Consider the following 19,840-nt stretch of genomic DNA (forward strand, 5'->3'; position numbering starts at 1 on the left):
ACTTGGATAGAAGGTGCTGATGTAAAGTGATTGTTGGACAATCCTCCACTGTGACGGTCAGACGGTGTCAACCACAACCTTGCTCGCAAATATGCCTGCCCTCAATTTCCTATGCAGTGCCACAATAAGCCACTGTCACATCCAAATGCCGTGCAGATCTGGGTATTGCATGAGTCAACCAGCTGGCCAAATGTGCACCAAAAATAAGGCCGCTTCCAAATTCGGTGAGCTGCTGGTAATGCTGTCTCACATGAGTACGTGGCATCTCTGTATCCTTCAAAGTGATCACTCAACACCTGACGGTGTTGTCGTCCATTATATGTCCTACGAGTCCGTGTAATAACACTGAATACGAACACCACTAACGTACACTGGTGGACATTATACCAGTCTCAGGTACTCTATTTCTGCCCATGTAAATATTGACGGATGATATGTAGATGAATGAAGTTACAATGCCATGCAATGCTGTCTTTCGGTGCTTCACTTTTTCTGTTCAGAAGTGCACAATTAAAGAATTTAGTTTTCTCCACTGACACTCTGTTCCCCATAGCCAGTACACTTAATATGTGCAAGAAATGTTTATACTCCTTCCACAGGTGCTAAGTGTAATAGGTAAAAAAAATGTGAAACACCTTTTTATCTAAGAACTGCTACCACACAAACATATAAACACATATTTCAAACGCATATTACATGTAACTGCATAACGTGTATACTTACAAAGCTTAGTTACACAGTCCACATTACTGTGATGAAGTACTGTACAAATCAGATTTTACATAACAGTCATGCTTTTTGCTATTATATATATATATATATATATATATAGTTATACTACGGAATTCTACAGGGGAGCAGGAGGAGTTGGCCACCTCTAGCTACTCCTGGCTTATTGTTATTAAATGTTATTAAAGATGATTATTTATGCTTGTGGCAGTTAAAACAACTCATATTTACCAAATGTAGTTGTTATTTTGAGTATTAGTACTCGTCTTCATGCATAAGTAATACTTCATAGCCATAAGGGAGAACACCCAGATGAGTCCATACCATAAATAATTCGTACTGCACGCTTTTGGAGGTGAATAAGATTAGCCTGGCTCGATGAGTTACTCCTACACAGTGTGTTTCAAAAATAATTTTACAAACTTTGGGGACAGGTTCCTTACACCAAAAGAAAAAAAGACTTCGTGTAAACGTACATCCGAAAATCCTTAGCTTTCGAGTTATTAGTGAAAGATTATCTTCAACGGATTTTCAGGTGCAAACCAACAACTTCACTTGTCTATGCACCCATTTGATGCATTGTATCCTAGTTGATGCTGGATCACAGGGAGACTTGTTTACATTCGCCACACATCTGTCTTCAACGTGTCCATTGCGAACATGTACTACAGGTAGTGTGTTAGCTAATAGTGCTCCATTCAAACATGATAAGGTATTCATTTCTTGAGCTGGCAGACATATTCTTTGTGTACAGTTACACGAATGGTAATGAACATGAGGTTGCACGGCTGTACCAGACGACGTTAGTCACCCAACCTTCATTACTGTGTATTGTCATATAGAAGAGACGGGAACTGTAGCACGACAGACTCTTCAGCGAGGAACACCATCTGTTGCTCATAAAGCGGCTGGAACAGCATCTTCTGAGGGCTGTTGAGGAAGAGCCAGACCAGTGGCTCTAACGTGGTACATCGCTAAGTTCATCATAGGTGATATGTGCAGGGCCGGTCAGCCACCATGGGAGAACTTTCGACTGTGGGTCGTTGCACAAACTGCCAATCCATTGTTTACAAGGACATTATTCAGAACACCCTTAACTACTAGGACATGTACCCCTCCAAATAATAAGAATTATGTGGTTTAAGCATGATGTAGCTGCAGCACATTTCTGTCTCAGTGGTAGAGATCGATGAACTGGTTTATACCACGACAGATGGACAGGTAGCGGAGGACCATTTCCATGGCCTGCATATTCCCTTGACTTCCACGCTTTGGATAATTAACTCTGGGAGCCACCGTAAACAATTTAAACTATGTGATCAAAAGTATCCGGACACCTCCAAAAATATACGTTTTTCATATTAGATGCATTGTGCTGCCACCTACTGCCAGGTACTCCATATCAGCGAACGTGATCAGGTGACTGGGTGTCACTTGTGTCATACATCTGTACGCCAGATTTCCACAGTCCTAAACATCACTAGGCCCACTGTTTCCGATGTGATAGTGAAGATGAAACGTAAAGAGATGCGTACAGCACAAAAGCGTACAGGCTGACCTCGTCTGTTAACTGACAGAGACAGCCAACAATTGATGAGGGTCGTAATGTGTAGTAGGCAGACATCTATCCAAACCATCACACAGGAATTCCAACTGCATCAGAATGCGCAGCAAGTACTATGACAGTTAGGCGGCAGGTGAGAAAATTTGGATTTCATGGTTGAGCAGCTGCTCATAAGCCACACATCACGGCGGTAAATGCCAAACGACACCTCGCTTGGTGTAAGGAGCGTAGACATCGGACGATTTAACACTAGAAAAACGTTGTGTAGAGTGACGAATTAGGGTACACAATGTGGTGGTCCGATGGCAGGGTGTGGGTATGGCGAATGCCTGGTGAACGTCATCTGCCAGCATGTACAGTGCCAACAGTGGAATTCGGAGGTGCTGGTGTTATGGTGTAGTCGGTTTTTCATGGAGGGGCTTGCACCCATTGTTGTTTTGCGTGGCACTATCACAGGACAGGCCTACACTAATGTTTTAAGCACCTTCTTCCTTCCAACTGTTGAAGAGCAATTTGAAAATGGCGATTGCATCTTTCAACACGATAGTGCACGTGTTCATAATGCACGGCCCGTGGCGGAGTGGTTACACGACAGTAACATCCCTGTAGTGGACTGACCTGCACAGAATCCTGACCTGAATCCTGTAGGACACCTTCGGGATGTTTTGAAATGCCGACTTCTCGCCAGGCCTCACCGACCGACATGGATACCTCTCCTCAATGCAGCACTCCTTGAAGAATGGGCTGCTATTCCCCGAGAAACTTTTCAGCACCTGATTGAACATATGCCTGCGAGAGTGGAAGTTGTCATCAAGGCTAATGCTGGGCCACCAGCATTAATGATGGAGGGCGCCACAAACTTGAAAGTCATTTGCAGCCAGGTGTCCCAATACTTTTGATCACATAGTGTATTACGAGAAGAATGTGAAACTAAAGCTAAGGTTGTATCCAGCTGTATTGTGAAACAGTTGGTAATCAGCGCTGCTGAATAAAATGAATGTAATGTGTGCATTCGTCACAGTCCTGCTCTCTCTCTCCCTCTCCTTCTTTTCTATCTCGTAGTTTTTTCATCTGCTGCAACCATCAGCCGAGACAATTTTGACGCCATGTGCAAATTTGATACATATGCTAGGCTATCAGGTTCTCTTGTAGGCACGCCATTTACTAAATGACGACGAGAAACGCGAGAATGTTTCGAAGTAGTCCATTGCTTACGATCAACAGTATTCCTCTTTAGTGCTGTGGTCCAAGCTATCCACTTAGTCGTGGGTTGCTTATCACTTGGAAAGGAGAAGAACTGTGTGACTGTATGTGAAGTTAAAACCAATGACAGAAGAATTGTAACTATCCTTCCTACAGCCTGAAGCTCGCTGCTTGATGAGTAATCGTTTACTCACTGGAGACTGTTGCAAGGCTGTCTGCTAGTCTGTAGTACTTGCAGTGTGCAAGTCTCCATTTAGACATTTATAAATAAACGGAAAGGATTTCAGATCATCAAAGGAAACTCAACATCAACCTTCTGTTGTCTTCAGTACTGTTGGCAACGCAACGGAAACCGCTTGCGGTATGTTGTTTTTGAAATGAACTCTTCTTATCATTAGGTTCAAATGGTTCAAATGATTCTGAGCACTATGGGACTTAACAGCTATGGTCATCAGTCCCCTAGAACTTAGAACTACTTAAACCTAACTAACCTAAGGACAGCACACAACACCCAGTCATCACGAGGCAGAGAAAATCCCTGACCCCGCCGGGAATCGAACCCGCGAACCCGGGCGTGGGAAGCGAGAAATCATTAGGTATGAGGGTCATTCAATAATTAAAGAGACAAATTGGTCTGGAGAAAAAAGCGTTTATTTTTACAAAACAATACTTTTCTACTTTTCATCATAATCTACCTGAAAATTTATGCACTTGTTCCAACGGGCTACAAGCTATTTGATTCCAGCTGCAAAAAATTCTTTATCTTGATGTTTGAACCAATTTCCCTCAAACTTTTTCACGTCCTCGTTGTCCTGGAACCTCTTCCTAAGTAATGCCTCCTTCAGAGCACCAAACAATTGGAAATCACTAGGTGATAAATTATAACTGTAGGGGGGATGGGGCAGTATTTCCCAGCACATTTTGTGGATGGTTTCACGGGTTAGTTGAGCAATATGAGGAGCTGCGTTGTCTTGCTGGAGAATCACACCTCTCTCCTGAGATCCACGACGTCTCTCCCTCATGGCTGGCTTCACCTTGTTTAAAAGCAAATCCGAGTAGTGTTGGCTGTTCATTGTACGCTGCTCTTCGAGATAATAACAATACTGGACCTTCGGCATCCCAAAACACTGCCAACATGACTTTTCCTGCTAATGCTTGGGTTTTGAATTTTTTCTTGACAGGTTAGTTGGCGTGCTTCCATTCCATGCTCTGTCTTTTTGATTCTGGCTCATAATAGTGAACCCAAGTTTCATAACAAGTTAAAATTTTGTTGAGGAAGTGCTCACTTTCTCTTTCATAACATGGGTTACAATAGATTTTTGTTTATAACGGATTTGATGGTGAAATACTATTAATGAAGGTGGATTTGATAGTAATTTAATTTATTTAATTTAACTGATATTGGCTCTGGGCCTTTAGCTCTGTGCACACTCTCAACCTTGTTTCCTTGTGTAGCCGCGTCAACTCCTTTGGGACCCATCTTGCACGTGTGTTGCGGTACTTCAGCTTCTTGGAGATAATGTTATGAACTGTACCATTACTAACTTGAACCTTATCAGCTATCATTTCCATAGTCACAGGGCTGTCGGCACGAATAATGTGACCAATTAGACTTTCAAGTGAGGGAGTTGAAATTGTAACTGGTCAGCCAGAACGGTGTCCATCAGTCACTGAGTTGCGACCATTTATGCACTGCTCTACCCATTTGTAAAAATTTGCACCATTCATACAACCTTCACCATAAACGTTAGACATTCTGCAGTATATATTCTCTGGTTTCTCGCCTTCAGCAAGTAAAAAAGAATAACAGGACGTTGTTCAACTAATGTGGATTTTTCAAGCCGACTAGCCATCATGAAATGCGTTTTTGAGGTTATAAACAAAACAATGTAGATACATCAGCTGATCAGGGCTCATCCCAGTGATGGCAACTTAAAGGTATAAAAGTACTAAACTTGCCCCACAAACAGTTATTTCACGAGACGAAATTGTCTTTTCTATTATTGAATGACACTCGTACATAGTTACTCTGCAGATTTCATAGATACTGTAATGATTTTTATGTCATATTTTTATGTACTAACGGTGTAAAGATGAACCTCTGGTTAGCACAAACCCGTTAGAGCATTGTGGAATGATCTCATGTGATTTTATCGTAAAAATATAAAAACCGTACCCAATCGCTTAATCTACAAAGACAGTATGTTTTGGAACATTGTTCATGTGAAACAGCGATCCAAATTTAAAGTAAAAGCTTTTGATTAATGTAAAATGTTGAAATTTAAAACTAAATAATCAAGTGACTGGTTTTGATAGTATTACGATCATCATCAGACCATTAAAACTATCCAAGAAGAGTAATAAAAAGTTCCAGAGGATAAGAGGATAAGAAACTCGGTTAGGTGCGTGTCACTATAGTTAGCACCTATTAACCTGGTTCTGGTTAATTTAACTGAGAACGTGAGAACTAACGTTCGGCTGATACGAGATTACATGCGTGGTTGAGACTTGCAGGGATTGCCTCAGTTGGTAAAGCTCCTTGTGTGTACTTACTTTGAGTACTTGCCGGACTGTGACCCGTGACCCATCATCCGCATCTCCTTCGACACGCTGCCGTTCATCGAGAACGTGTGGTTCGGCCGTTTTACCTGAAACACGAAATCCGTTCATTCACGATTACAGTTTACATTTTTCCAATTCGTACGTTGTCATGAAGTGCATAAAAACCACACTTTCTTGAATTAAAGAACAACCGAATAAAAACGATTACTATGACAACCACAATAAAACCAGCGTCTCCAAGGATCCAAACCTCAGATGTGCACTTGAGGCCAATCGCATCACATCAAGTGTTACTTATGACCACCGTTGATGTGAAAGAATGCTTCAGCATGTCTCGTGATCGTACTTGCATACGTTCAAAAACCTTAGGCCTATTCTGAATGCATTGACTACCATCAACAATGGGTTCTTGGTGTTCACTGACAATGTCAACAGGGTTGAAATACACCAAAGCCTTTAAATATCCCCACACAAAAGAAATCCAGTAGGGTTCAAGTCTGGGGGACCTGCGTGCCCATGGTATGGGCGAACCATGACCAACACACTTGTGATCTACGATTTTTCCTACATATCGCCAAACAGTGACACGAAAGTGTGCCAGCGCACCATCATGCATGGGCCAAATACGGTGTGCATCCCTTCACCATAAAGGACATCATCCAAAGCGTAGCCATAGGCCAGAGCTCTACCTGGAGTGTCGAGTAGCAGCATCAAGGTTATCACGAGACTAGTAAACTCAAAATGTAAAACAAACGATTCATTAAAAGAAAACTTTGGAATAGGAATTAAAGTTCAGGAAGAAGGTATAAAAAATTGAAGGTTGCTGACGACATTGTAATCCTGTCAGAGACAGTGTAGGACTTGGAAGAAGAATGTTTCAGAAATTGTTTTGGAAGGAGGATGAACATCAAAAAAAGCAAAACAGGGATAGTGAAACGAAGTCGAATTAAATCGGATCACGTTGAGCGAATTAGATTAGGAAACAAGACACTTAAAGTAGTAGATGAGCTTTGCTATTTGGACAGCAAAATAACTGATGATGGACGAAGTAGAGAGGATATAAAATGTGGACTGTTAATGGCAAGAAAAGCGTGGAGAAGACAAATTAGTCAACGTTGAACACAGATTTATGCGTCAGGAAGTCTTTGCTGAAAGTCTTTGTGTGGAGAGTAGCCATGAATAAAAGTGAAACATGGACGATTAACAGGTTAGACAAGAAGAGAACAGAAGCTTTCGAAATGTAGTGATACAAAAGGATGCTGAAAATTAGATGGGTTGATCATGTAACTAATGAGGAGGTACTGAACAGAATTGGGAGATAACAAACTTGTGGAACAACTTGAGTAGAAGATGGAATCGGTTGATTCGACACATTCTGAGGCATCAAGGGACCGCCAATATAGTACTGGATTGAAGTGTGGGGAGTAAAAATCATAGAGGGGGACAAAGAGATGAATATGTTCAGCAGATTCAGAAGGAGGTAGGTTGCAGTAGTTATTCAGATATTAAGAGGCTCGCACAGGATGGAGCAGCATGGAAAGCTGCATCAGACGAGTGTCCCAATTGGAGACCAAAACAACAACAAAACAAATGAAATACTTGCATTACCTCGTAGGTATATAAATTAAGAAAATATTCTACGGCTTCCAGCCGTGTCAGGTGACTAATATCCCACGAGCTTTCAACCGAGCTCTCCCCGATCTTCGTCAAGTGATAAATGATAGCTGTGTCGCCATGACCTCCTTGTTATATAGCCAAGCAGCTGGTTGTCATTTCACTGGCCCCCTCTTCCTTTGTCCTGGGTCAATCGCGCCTGCTTTAGCTAGAGCTATCTTTCTTAATTTTGTACAAATAGTAGCCAAATCTGAAGAAAGAAATGCTCCTTAAGAAAGAACTATGACTGCAGACTTAAAACCAACATTAGTGAAAAGGGTGTTCCTTTTTAACACGCTATGAATATCGCTTGGACGCTTTTCATGCTTCATTTTAATGGTGGAATGTTCCTTTTTATTCCTGAAAAAAATGTAATTTTGGACTTGTCCAGTCTTAATAAGCCTCTCATGTATCCCGCTGAATGTACATGCAAATGTATACCATAGTACGAGATACAATTCAGGAGATGTGGCGTCATAAACATTGAGATGCGTGACAAACTAGTTTTCTTAAAACGGACGTGTTTTATACATGCGAATTTGATTTCTTTACGAATTGGTGGGGGAGGGGGGGGGGGGAAGAAACAGATTGATTCTTCGATGTTTTCAACGCAAATTCTAATAATAATTTCATTACGACTTGGAACTACGTTCGTTTAGGGTAGTTTCAATTCTCTTTGAATAACGGGACTGCTTACTGCAGTGTCTCTCATTTGTGAACATGATCATCTTTCAAACAGTAGTATGTTAGTATAGTGTCTTTATCTGTGAACACATTTTAAATTCTTTTTTTTCTTTTGTTGTCATTTTGAGCACCAGACTCATCCATGAGGGACTGGATGGAAGATTCGGATACGTCCGTTGACGTCACATAGAAGCAGAACTTCCCGGTGTGTTTGGAACCTGACAGCGAAAACTATTGCATTCTTATCGCACAACCCTCTCCTGCGGATACGAGAGTTATCACAATTTTTTTCTATCAGTTTGTGTACATAATGTATTGAAGTACACTGAAGTGCCAGACAAACGTATAGGCATGCGTACTCACATGCAGAGATATGTAAAAAGGCAGAATATGGTGCTGCGGTCAGCAACGTGTGTGTTACTGCTGCTACAATGACAGGTCATCAAGATTTAAATGAGTCTGAACGCCGTGTTTAGTCGGTGCACCAGCGAAGGGGCACAGAGTGACCGAGGTAGCAATGAACTCGCGATGTTCCCGTGCCACCATTTCTCGAGTGTACCATGAATATTAGGAATCCAGAAAAACATCAGATCTCCGACATCGCTGCGACCGAAAATAGATCCTGCAAGAACGGGATCAACGACGACTGAAGAGATTCTTTCAACGTGGCAGAAGTGCAGCCTTTCTGCAAATTGCTGCAGAGTCCAATGCTGGGCCATCAACAAGTGTCAGCGTGGGAACTATTCAACGAAACGTCATCGTTATGGGATTTCGGAGCCGAAGGCCCCGTCAACACCGACATTGCACTGTTGATGTCTGGAAACATCTTCAAACTATATCGAGCAGATGGACATGTCCGGGTATGGAGGCAACCTCATGAATCCTTGGACCATGCCTGTCAGCAGGGATTGTTCAAGCTGGTGGAGGCTCTGAAACGATGTGGGGCGTGTGCAGTTGGAGTGGTATGGGACCCCTGATACGTCTAGATAGACTCTGACAGACGACACGTACGTAAGCATCCTGTCTGATCACTTGCATCCGTTCATGGCCGTTGTGCGTTTTGACGAGCAATTCCAGTAGGAGAATGCGACACCCCACACGTCCACAGTTGCTACAGAGTGGCTCCAGGAAAACTCTTCTGCTGGCTACCATACTTCCCAGACATGAACATTATTGAGCGTTCCTGGGATGCCTTGCGTTGTGTTGTTCAGAAGGGATCACCACCCCGTCTTACTCTTACGGATTTATCAACACCCTTGTAGGATTCATGGTGTCAGTTCCCTCCAGCACTGCTTCAGACATTAGTTGAGTCTATGCCATGTCGTGTTGCGGCACTTGTGCGTGTTTGCGAGGGTCCTGCGCCGTCGGAGTTTCTGACGCGGGTTTGTGTCGTGGTGCTCGCTGCAGGGGTAGCATGTCCAAAGTCTAATCGTGGAAGAAACTTTCACCACCAGAATCGGACCAGTAGGTGGACGAGAGCTGGTAGCCTAGAATCCCCCATAATGAGATTTTGTGCCAATATCCTGGATTACCTGTCGGACTTCTTCGTAGTGTCTCATAAAGTGGGGCCATGTGAAACTGTTGGCAGTGATCGGTACATGGGGTGAAGCTGTAGTACATTTGAGAATTGCCTCAGTCACCCTGGATGGGGCATGCGGACTGCTGTTCATCACACATTGCCTTTTGTAACGGTGAATGAATTAAATGTGTTCGAGATTTAATTTCAAATGAGGAAACTTGGTAGCTCTAACCTTAAAAATGTTATTTTGAAATGTTAAAAGTAGCAGAGATTTGAAATGTTTTACTAAATCATGTTCTCATTCAGAAGATAAACTGGCTGTTTGCTTACATCGGAGCACGCTTTGACGACACATGTTGTGTGAGATTTCTTATGGCACTTTCTACTATCAGAGTTATTTTACGAATATTTCGGCGCAACAGTATTTCAAACGCTTCATTACATTATTGTCCTTTGTGCAGTACGTATCTGGCCATTAGGACAAACAGAATTCTGGATCAGTATCATGATCATCAACTACTCCTTATGAACTGGAATTTCTCTTTTCTTAATCCAGGACAATGAAACCACCTCTACCATCGAAATTTCCTTTGTCAAAACTATGTAGAGCGCGAGCTGTGGGCCAACAATGCTGCGGGTGACAGACGAAAGCAGTATGTCATTGACAAGGGGGAAGGTCGCAGACAGGGACAGCCGATTCTGCTCATGTTTCGCAGGTCGCTTGTGTACAATCTACAATGAAAGGAGCTAAGATATTCTGGTTCAACACTCCCAAGGGTTTTAGAAAACTGCTCCTAAATTACACTGAAAAGCCAAAGATACAGGTACACCTGCTTAATACCGTGTAGGACCCTGTGAGTACGCAGAAGTGCCGACACAACTACGTGACTTGGACTCGACTAATGACTGAAGCAGTGTTGGACGGATCTGACAAAATGAAACCTGCAGGGCTGTCCATAAATCCGCAAAAGTACGACAGGGAGGAGACCTTTTCCGAACAGCACGTTGCAAGGTATCGCAGATATGCTCAATAATGTTCATGTCTGGGGACTCTGCTGGACAGCCGAAGTTTTTAAGCTCATAAGAGTATTCCCGGAGCCACTCTGTAACAGCTCTGGACGTTAGCGGTGCCTCGAATTGCCCAAGTCCATTGGGAGGCACAATGGACATGAATGGATCCAGATGATCAGACAGGATGTTTACGTACGTGTCACCTGTCAAAATAATATCTAGACGTATCAGGGGTCACTCCAGCTGCACACGCCCCACACCATTTCAGAGCCACAATCAGCTTGAACATGTCTCCTGCTGACTTGCATGGTCCATGGATTCATGTGGTTGTCTCCATACCTGTACACGTCCATCCGATCTACAGAACTCGAAACGAAACTCGTCTGACCAGGCAACATGTTTCAACAGTCCAATATCAGTGTTTATGGGCAAGGGCGAGGGGTAAGGCTTTATGCTCTTCCGTCATCAATTGTACACGAGGGGGGCTTTGCCTCCGACACCCCATATCGGTACTGTTTCGTAATAGTTTGCTTTCTGACACTTGTTGATTGCCCAGCATTGAAATCTGCAGCAAACTACGGAAGAGTAGCACTTATGTCACATTGAGTGATTCTCTTCTGTCGTCGTTGGTCCCATTCTAGCAGCATGTTTTTCCGGCCGCAGCGACTTCGGAGATTTGATGTTTTACCGGATTCCTGATACGGTTCACTCGCGAAATGGTCGTACGGGAAAATCCCCACTTCATCGCTACTTCTGAGATGCTGTGTCTCGCCACTCGTGCGCCGACTATAACACCACGTTCAGATTCACTTAAATCTGATAGCTTGTCATTGTAGCAGCAGTAACCGATGTAACAACTGCGCCAGACACTTGTTGTCTTATATAGGCGTTGAGGACCGATGTGCCGACTTCTGCCTGTTTCGTCTGGCACAGTGTTACATCGTTTACTGTTGCCACAATGGCAGGTTATAAAATGAAAGTGAGTTTGAACGTGCTGTTAAAATCGGCGCACGAGCGATGGGACACAGAAGCTCCGAGGTAGCGATGGAGTGGGCACTTGCCCGTAAGACCATTTCACGACTGTACCGTGAATAGCAGGAATCCGGTAAAACATCAAATCTCTGACTTCACTGCGCCCGGAAAACGACTCTGCAAGAACGGGACCAACAACGACTTAAGAGAATCGCTCAACGTGACATAAGTGTAGCCTTTCCGCAAATTGCCGCAGACTTCAGCGCTGGGCCAACATGCCAGCATGCTAACCATTTGATATGGCCCGTCAACACCGACTTTGGAATGTTGATGACTGGAAACATGTTGCCTGGTCAGACGAGTCTCGTTTCAAATTGTATCGAATTCATGAACATGTTTGGGTATGGAGACAACCTCATGAATCCATAGATCCTGCATGTCAGCAAGGGACTGTTCAAGCTGGAGGAGGAGCTGTAATGGTGGGTGTGGGCAGCTGGAGTGATATGGGACCCCTGATCCGTCTAGATACGACTCTGACAGGTGACACGAACGTAAGTGTCCTGTCTGATCACCTGCATCCATTCGTGTCCATTGTGCATTGTGACCGACTTAGGCAATTCGAGGAGGACAATGCGGCACCTCACAAGTCCAGAATTGCTACAGAGTGGCTCCAGGAACAGTCTGAGTTTAAACACTTCTGCTGGCAGCCAAACTCCCCAGACATGAACATTATTGGGCAAATGAGGGATGCCTTGCAACGTGCTGTTCAGAAGAGATCTCCATTCCCTGCATTCTTACGCAGATCTCGCACTCTTACAAATGTATGGACATCCCTGCAGGATTCATGGTGTCAGTTCCCTCCAGGACTACTTCACACATTAGTCGAGTCCATGCCACGTGGTGTTGTGGCCCTTTTACATGCACGTGGTGGCCCTACATGATATTAGGCAGGTGTACCAGTTTATTTGGATCTTCAGTGTTTGATGATGAGAAATTCTGGTTTCAATTACCAATAACTCCTGTCAGTTTTTAGTCAATTGCGCATCAAGTACTTCAGGGGCTATTTTCTCAAAAACGGGATAGGAGAGGTGTGAGGGCGGGTGTTGAGCGAAAATATGTTAGGGTCTTTCATTTACTTTCTACACAGGCGACTTTCTAAAGTAAGTGTCGAATCGGTGCCCCACACCTTGTGAAGTTTACGTCGTGAGCAGAGATATAGAAAATAATTTTTTGGAGTGTACATAGTTCAAAATTCGATAATTGCGTGGCAGGACAAAGCATAGACTCTTCCGTGTGCGGTCTACACGGCTACCAACAGATGCTAGGGGGCGCAATGTTAGGTATGAATTTTTACGGACAACACGAGCAGGACGCTGGCGCTGTCTGCCGCCTGGAGTCCTTCTCCGGTTCCGTCCAATAAGTTCCAACCCTTTAAGAGGGCTTGACAGACATATCTCGAAATCTGACATAAATCCAAGGTGAGTGAGGGTGAGAAATTTTCTTGTCCAGTGTGATTGTGCACTGATCAGCCAGAGCATTGTGACCATCGACCCATTGTCGATGTAAACCCGTCCAGGTGATGGCAGCGACACCCTGCGAGGAGTGACTACAAGTCAGTCACACGCACAGTGCTGGTAGTACCAGTGAGTGTGCTGTCCCTGTGTAGAATGAGGAAGGCATGTGATCTACCTGAGACTGACCGTGGGCCGATTGTGTTGGCCTGGAGGCTCAGCACGAACATTTCGGAAACGGCACGACTTGCCGGGTGTTCGAGGAATGCTGTGGTGAGTGTCTTCAACACGTGGGAGTACCAAAGTGAAGCCTCGTCCAAATGTCGTTGGGTGGCCACCCCACATTACAGGTGTTGGACGCTTTAGGTTGGGCAGACTAATAAAACAGGACAGGCGGCGAACTATGGCGGAACTGATATCACACTTTAATGCTGGACGGGGTACTAGTGTGTCTGAAGACATAGTACACCGAACACTATTAAAGATGGGCCTCCACAGCCGACGACCCCTGAGTGTATGTCGGTGTTAACATCACGACATCGGCAACAAAGACTGAAATGGGCACACAGCCATCAGCACTGGACGTTCACGCAGAGCGTTGCACAGTCTGATTAATTGCGATGCCTTCTTCATAATGCCGAAGTGAGGGTGCGAATCGGTCGTCTTCCAGGGCAACACCTCCTCAGCACCTGTACTGCGGGACAGAGACAAGCTGGCGGCCGCTCCATTATGCTCTGGAGAACATTCACCTGGGAATCCATGAGTCCAGTGGAGCTCGTACAAGGCGCAACGACGGGCAAGGAGTGAGCCGTGGCAAAATTTGGTGTTTTGAAGAGCGCGCCGCAGCGCGTAGTGTAAAGCAGTCGCCCTCCGCTTCTGGCGGTGGCGCCGCTGTGGCAATCGCAGCTTTGGTGCCTCCCTCTGGTGGGAAAGGGGAAAGGTTGCCTGTTCACGTGCACTTAAGGGGCGCTATGAGCTCGCTAGGCGGCGAGTGGGGTCAGTTGGTCAGCCGGGGCAATGTGGGGCAGTCAGTGTCTGTCTGTCGTCCGGAGTGCTAGTATATGTTAGGCCGCCAGTCTGCTCGAGTTGCTCAAGCAAAGGTCATTGGCGGTTGGATCGATCGGTTTGTCGGTCGCGCACTGAGGCAGAAGATGCCTTGTCTATCTTGAGCGTCGGCGCATGTGAGGTCGCCACGTGAGTCCAGTGGGCCGCGCCGTATAGCGAGGGGTAGTGGCTTCGCAGCCGACACGAGAGCAACAGGAGTCAACCCACGACATCGGTCTGGCCGGCGCGAGCTGCGACGCCGTGAGACGGGAGATCGGCGCGCCTTCCTGCGTCCGTTGAAGCAGCTGGCAGCGGACAGTTCGGGAGGGCGTTTTGGGGGTGCTGCGCCAGATCTTCGCCAGACATCGCAGTTCATTAGAAGTTAAGTGATTCGTGATATGTTGTTTCATTGATTTGTTAAATTCTACTGGTTTTCTTGGTGAGTCTCTCGTCCCCAGCTTGGTTGTGTGTCTCCCGTCCGCATTTGTTAGGCAGTTAGTGTCTGTCTGTCTGTCGGACTGCCGTACGTTAATAGCTGTCTTTGTCATGTTTGTCGGATTCCATGTTAACGAATTTATTCCTTGAAGTGTAACGGCCGAATTCCTGAAATATGTTTTTATCTTGCCTAATATCTTGAGAGGCGGTATATATGTGAAATATAGAGCATGTTTTTACATTTCATGTAAGACTGCATTTCATGGGTTTTTATTTAAATGGTCATTTCAGTATATAAAGTTGCTACCCTTTCACCGTAAGAGTTTTTTTTTTAATCAAGTTACACCTTCAGTGGCAAGTTAAATTTTTTGTTAGTGTGTTGTACCATTTCCATCCCTCCTACGGGGTGCATAGTTTATGTGCTTGTGTGAGTTGTTAAAATTTTTAGTTTAAAGTAATCTGGTGTGTTACAGATTTGCACCAGTGTAGTCTTTCAGATGTTGTTGTGAGCGGTCGTGACTACGGTGTGTCAAAAGGGTGCGGCAAGGTTCTCAGCCCGAAAACTCATAGTGTCAAAATTTTCTCTTTCTGCCTCTGAATAAACCGTACCTTTATATTTAGAGGGTGCTTTCTGATTATAATTTTAAATCTGTTTAAAAAAGAAAGGAAGGGCTTTTAGGAATAAAATTTCCATTTTTTGAAAGAAATTTAATTTGTATTCATTAGTTACCCACTGGCAATTACTTCCACGCTCACATAGTGTGATTAAATGTGTTAATGCTCTTGAGGACTCGCTAGTAGATAAAGTAAATTCTTAAGAAAAGGTTTTGAAAGTAAATATAACGGTTCAAGGAGTATCGTACACTGGTTGCGGATCATGTCTACCTGTTCGTGACGATCATGTTTCCCAGTGGCAGTGTCATTTTTCAGCAAGGTAATGCCCCAAGGCCCCAAGGCCAGGAGTGTGATGGAGTGGTTCGAGGAGAGGCGAGTTCTAATCGATGTGCTGGCTCCCCAACTGGCCAGAGCTGAGTCCGGTCGAGCTCATCTGGGATGTGAGTGAACGTGGCGTCAGAGCCTATCGCCCCTGTTCCACGAATTTACGAGAATTAAGTGAGCTGTGTGCGCAGATGTGGCGCCAACTGCCTCAAGCGACCTGCCAAGGCCTCATTGCTTCCGTGCCACGACGCGTCGACGCTGTTATCCGCGCCATAGTTGGACATACTGGCTATTGACTGGGTATCTAGCAGGATACTGAAGTATTGTTCTATGTATGTTAGCCCAGTACTTAGCCATATCTGTAACTTTTCCTTTAGGAGTGGTCGGTAGTGAAGCCGCTTTATAAAAAGGGAGACAGAGATAATGTTGACAATTTTAGACCTATTTCTATGCCATTGGTGTTTGCTAAAGTTATCGAGAAGGTTGTATATACAAGGTTACAGGAGTATTTAAATTCACATAATACGCTGTCAAAAATACTGTTTGGTTTTAGAAATGGTTTAACAACTGAAAATGCTATATTCTCTTTACTTTCTGAGGTTTTGGACGGATTAAATAAAAGGTTGCGAACGCTAGGTGTTTTCTTTGATTTACCGAAGGCTTTTGACTGTGTTGACCACAAAATATTACTACAGAAGTTGGACCATAATGGAGTAAGGGGAGTAGCTTACAATTGGTTCGCCTCTTACTTTAAGAACAGAAAGCAGAAGGTAATTCTCCGCAATATTGAGAGTGGTAGTGATGTTCAGTCCCAATGGGGCACTGTTAAGTGAGGCGTTCCACAAGGGTCGGTGCTGAGGCCGCTGCTGTTTCTTATTTATATAAATGATATGCCTTCTAGTATTACAGGTCATTCAAAAATATTTCTGTTTGCTGATGACACAAGCTTGGTAGTGAAGGATCTTGTGTGTAATATTGAAACATTATCAAATGATGTAGTTCATGAAATAAGTTTGTGGCTTGTGGAAAATAATTTGATGCTAAATCACAGTAAGACTCAGTTTTTGCAGTTTCTAACTCACAATTCAACAAGAACTGATATTCTGATCAGACAGAATGGGCATATTATAAGCGAGACGAACAGTTCAAGTTCCTAGGCGGTCCGATAGATAGTAAGCTGTTGAAGCCCATGTTCAGGATCTTGTTCAGAATCTAAATGCTGCTTTATTTACCATTAGAACAGTATCTGAAATAAGTGACAGTTCAACACGAAAAGTAGTCTACTTCGCATATTTTCATACGCTTAATTGATATGGTATTATTTTTTGGGGTAATTCTTCTGATTCAAAAAGGGTATTTTTGGCTCAAAAACGGGCTGTTCGAGCTATATGTGGTGTAAGTTCGAGAACCTCTTGTCGACCCCTATTCAATAGTCTGGGAATTCTGACATTGCCCTCACAGTATATATTTTCTTTAATGTCGTTTGTTGTTAGCAATATTAGCTTATTCCCAAGAGTTAGCAGCTTTCACTCAGTTAATACCAGGCAGAAATCAAATTTGCCTGTGGAATGCACTTCCTTGACTCTTGTGCAGAAAGGAGTGCACTATTCTGCTGCACCCGTTTTCAATAAGCTGCCACAAGAACTCAAAAATGTTAGCAGTAGCCCAAACGCTTTTAAGTCTAAACTTATGGCTCACTCCTTCTATTCTGTCGAGGAGCTCCTGGAAGAGCTGATAAATTAAGGAAATTCCAGTGTTACATTGTTGGTTTTCTTTATTTAAACTTACGAATTGTCGCCTGAATACGTTTCTTGTATTTTACCTGTTTCTACTATCGTGTTATAATTTAATGCATTGACTCGTTCCATGACCATGGAGACTTCTCCTTAATTTGGTCCCACGGAACAACAAATAAATGAATAAATTACGTAGGTGGCCATAATGCTCTGGGTGATCGGTGTATGAGGTGTGTTGTGGGACTCGGTGTGGCAGTGCAGCGGCGGTGCGTGGGCCGAGCGGCTGGTGCCGTGCCGTGGTGCGGACTACTCACGGAGGCCCTGGAGGCGGGCGTGGACGCCTGCCCGCCGCCGGACTGCGGCACGATGAGGAAGGTCTCGATGTTGTGGTCGCGCAGGTAGGCGTTCCGGTCGCCGCCGTGGCCCGCCTCCACCGCGTAGTCGCCGCCCAGGCAGCGCAGCGTCTCGCTGGTCACGTGCACGCGTCTGCAAGGAAAAGACACGTGCCAACACGGTTACAAATCCACTACCAATGATCAGACCTTCCGGATGTTAACAGTCGAGTAGTGACGTCGTGTTGTCGCCACGTTTCGACGAGTTTCCAACTGGTCATCTTCAGGCGAAGACCGATTGACTGCATCTCCATTGGGAAACGGAAATGAGCGTTTGGCGCCATTGGCCGGGAGGCCCCTTAGGGGCAGGTCCGACCGCCTTGGTGCAGCTCTTATTACATTCGACGCCACACTGGGCGATCTGCGCGCCGGATGGGGATGAAATGATGATGAAGACAACACAACACCCAGTCCCTGAGCGGAGAAAATCCCCGACCCAGCTGCGAATCGAACCCGGGTCCGTAGGACGGCAATCCGTCATGTTGAGTGCTCAGCTATCGGGGCGGACATCTCCATTGGGGACTCGGCTGTTTGATACATGATGTCAAATCAAACACTTTTCAGTCGTCTACTTTCCGAACTTATTTTATTTGGCTACCAGTTTCGGCGATTTACTACCGCATCTTCAGGCCGCAGACCGACGTATAGGAAGATTCCATCTCGATTCTGATCAAAACAGGGGCCAGAAATACTGCTATTAGCAGATTTCTGCTTGCTATAGCGATTCATGGTGGAAGGTACCGCTATAGCTAGCAGTAGTCTATTAGTACCAGTATTGCTCGCCCCTATTTTGACCAGAACCCAGGTGTAATCTTCCTACAGATCGATCAGGGGCTTGAAAATGGCGTAGTAAATCGACGAAACTGGTAGCAAAACTAAAATAATTTCGGAAACTAGACGGCTGAAACGTGTTTAATTTTACATTCCCAGACCGAGTGATGTGGCGCAGTACGTAGCACATTAGGCTACCATTGTGGACGAAGATGTTCCAGATCTGTGTCCGGCCATCCAGATTTAGCTCACATGATTTCCCTGAATGGCTCCTGGCAAATTCCGAAATGGTTTCTTTCAACAGGAAACAGCCGATATCCTTCTCCATGCGTAATTTGAGTTCGTATTCCGCCTCTAACGACCCCTCTGTCGACGAGACATTAAAGAATAATCTATCTTCCTTTCTTCTTTGCTCATGCGAAGGTGAAGAGTATAGGAAACTCGCTAAAACGTTGCGACTACACGATGCCGCGAATGAGCTGAAAAGCCGAGAAAATTTCATCAAAGCAGTTTGACGAAAAAGCCTGCATATCAGTAACATTAATTACCATCTTTGGTTAATTATGCGAAGCTGGGGTTCATCGTTGGAAAAAAAATCCGTCAACACTTTGTTCGTGGCCTTCCATTCTTATTGTTAGCTCCATCTACGACAACCAAGAGTGAACCATAAGAATGCACAACAGGGAACGAAGTGATCGGAGTGGAAAGTTTGTAACAGAATTATGCAGTGTGTCTCTCTACTGTTAAATCATTAACAGGAAGCAAAGGTTTAGGAGTCCAATTTAAATTGAGGGTGAAAGGAAATCACTGGTTGCAGTCGCTAGTGATGTTGCTATCAACAGTAAAAGTGACGAAGACTTACAGAATCTTTCGAACGAGATGTACAGTCTATTGAGCACAGAAAATCGGATGAGAGTAAAGCCAAGAATGAGGAAACTAATGGATGGTAACAGAAATAAGAACAGTGAGAAACTTAACATTAAAATTTGGGACTATGACGCAGATGAAGTTAAAGAATTCTGCTACCTTGCAAGCAAAATAAAACATGAAGCAGGAAGCAAGGAGGATATAAAAATCAAATTGGCACAATTGAAGAGGGCATTCCTTGGTGCAGA

The 19,840-nt window shown here is 44.4% G+C and overlaps 1 protein-coding gene across 1 annotated transcript in view; it reads right to left on the reverse strand.

Moving 5' to 3' along the window:
• Positions 1 to 19,840, reverse strand: part of LOC124554047 (adenylate cyclase type 5-like) — a 589,866-nt gene that overhangs the window by 233,320 nt on the left and 336,706 nt on the right. The window contains exons 6-8 of the mRNA XM_047128083.1: positions 17,920 to 18,048; positions 6,604 to 6,622; positions 6,050 to 6,144 (exon numbers count right to left, since the gene is read on the reverse strand). Coding sequence (XP_046984039.1) covers positions 6,050 to 6,144; positions 6,604 to 6,622; positions 17,920 to 18,048 — 243 coding nt within the window. The remainder of the gene's footprint in view (positions 1 to 6,049; positions 6,145 to 6,603; positions 6,623 to 17,919; positions 18,049 to 19,840) is intronic.

This window comes from Schistocerca americana, chromosome 11, assembly GCF_021461395.2.
Source record: "Schistocerca americana isolate TAMUIC-IGC-003095 chromosome 11, iqSchAmer2.1, whole genome shotgun sequence".
NCBI classification, from domain to species: Eukaryota; Metazoa; Arthropoda; class Insecta; order Orthoptera; family Acrididae; genus Schistocerca; species Schistocerca americana.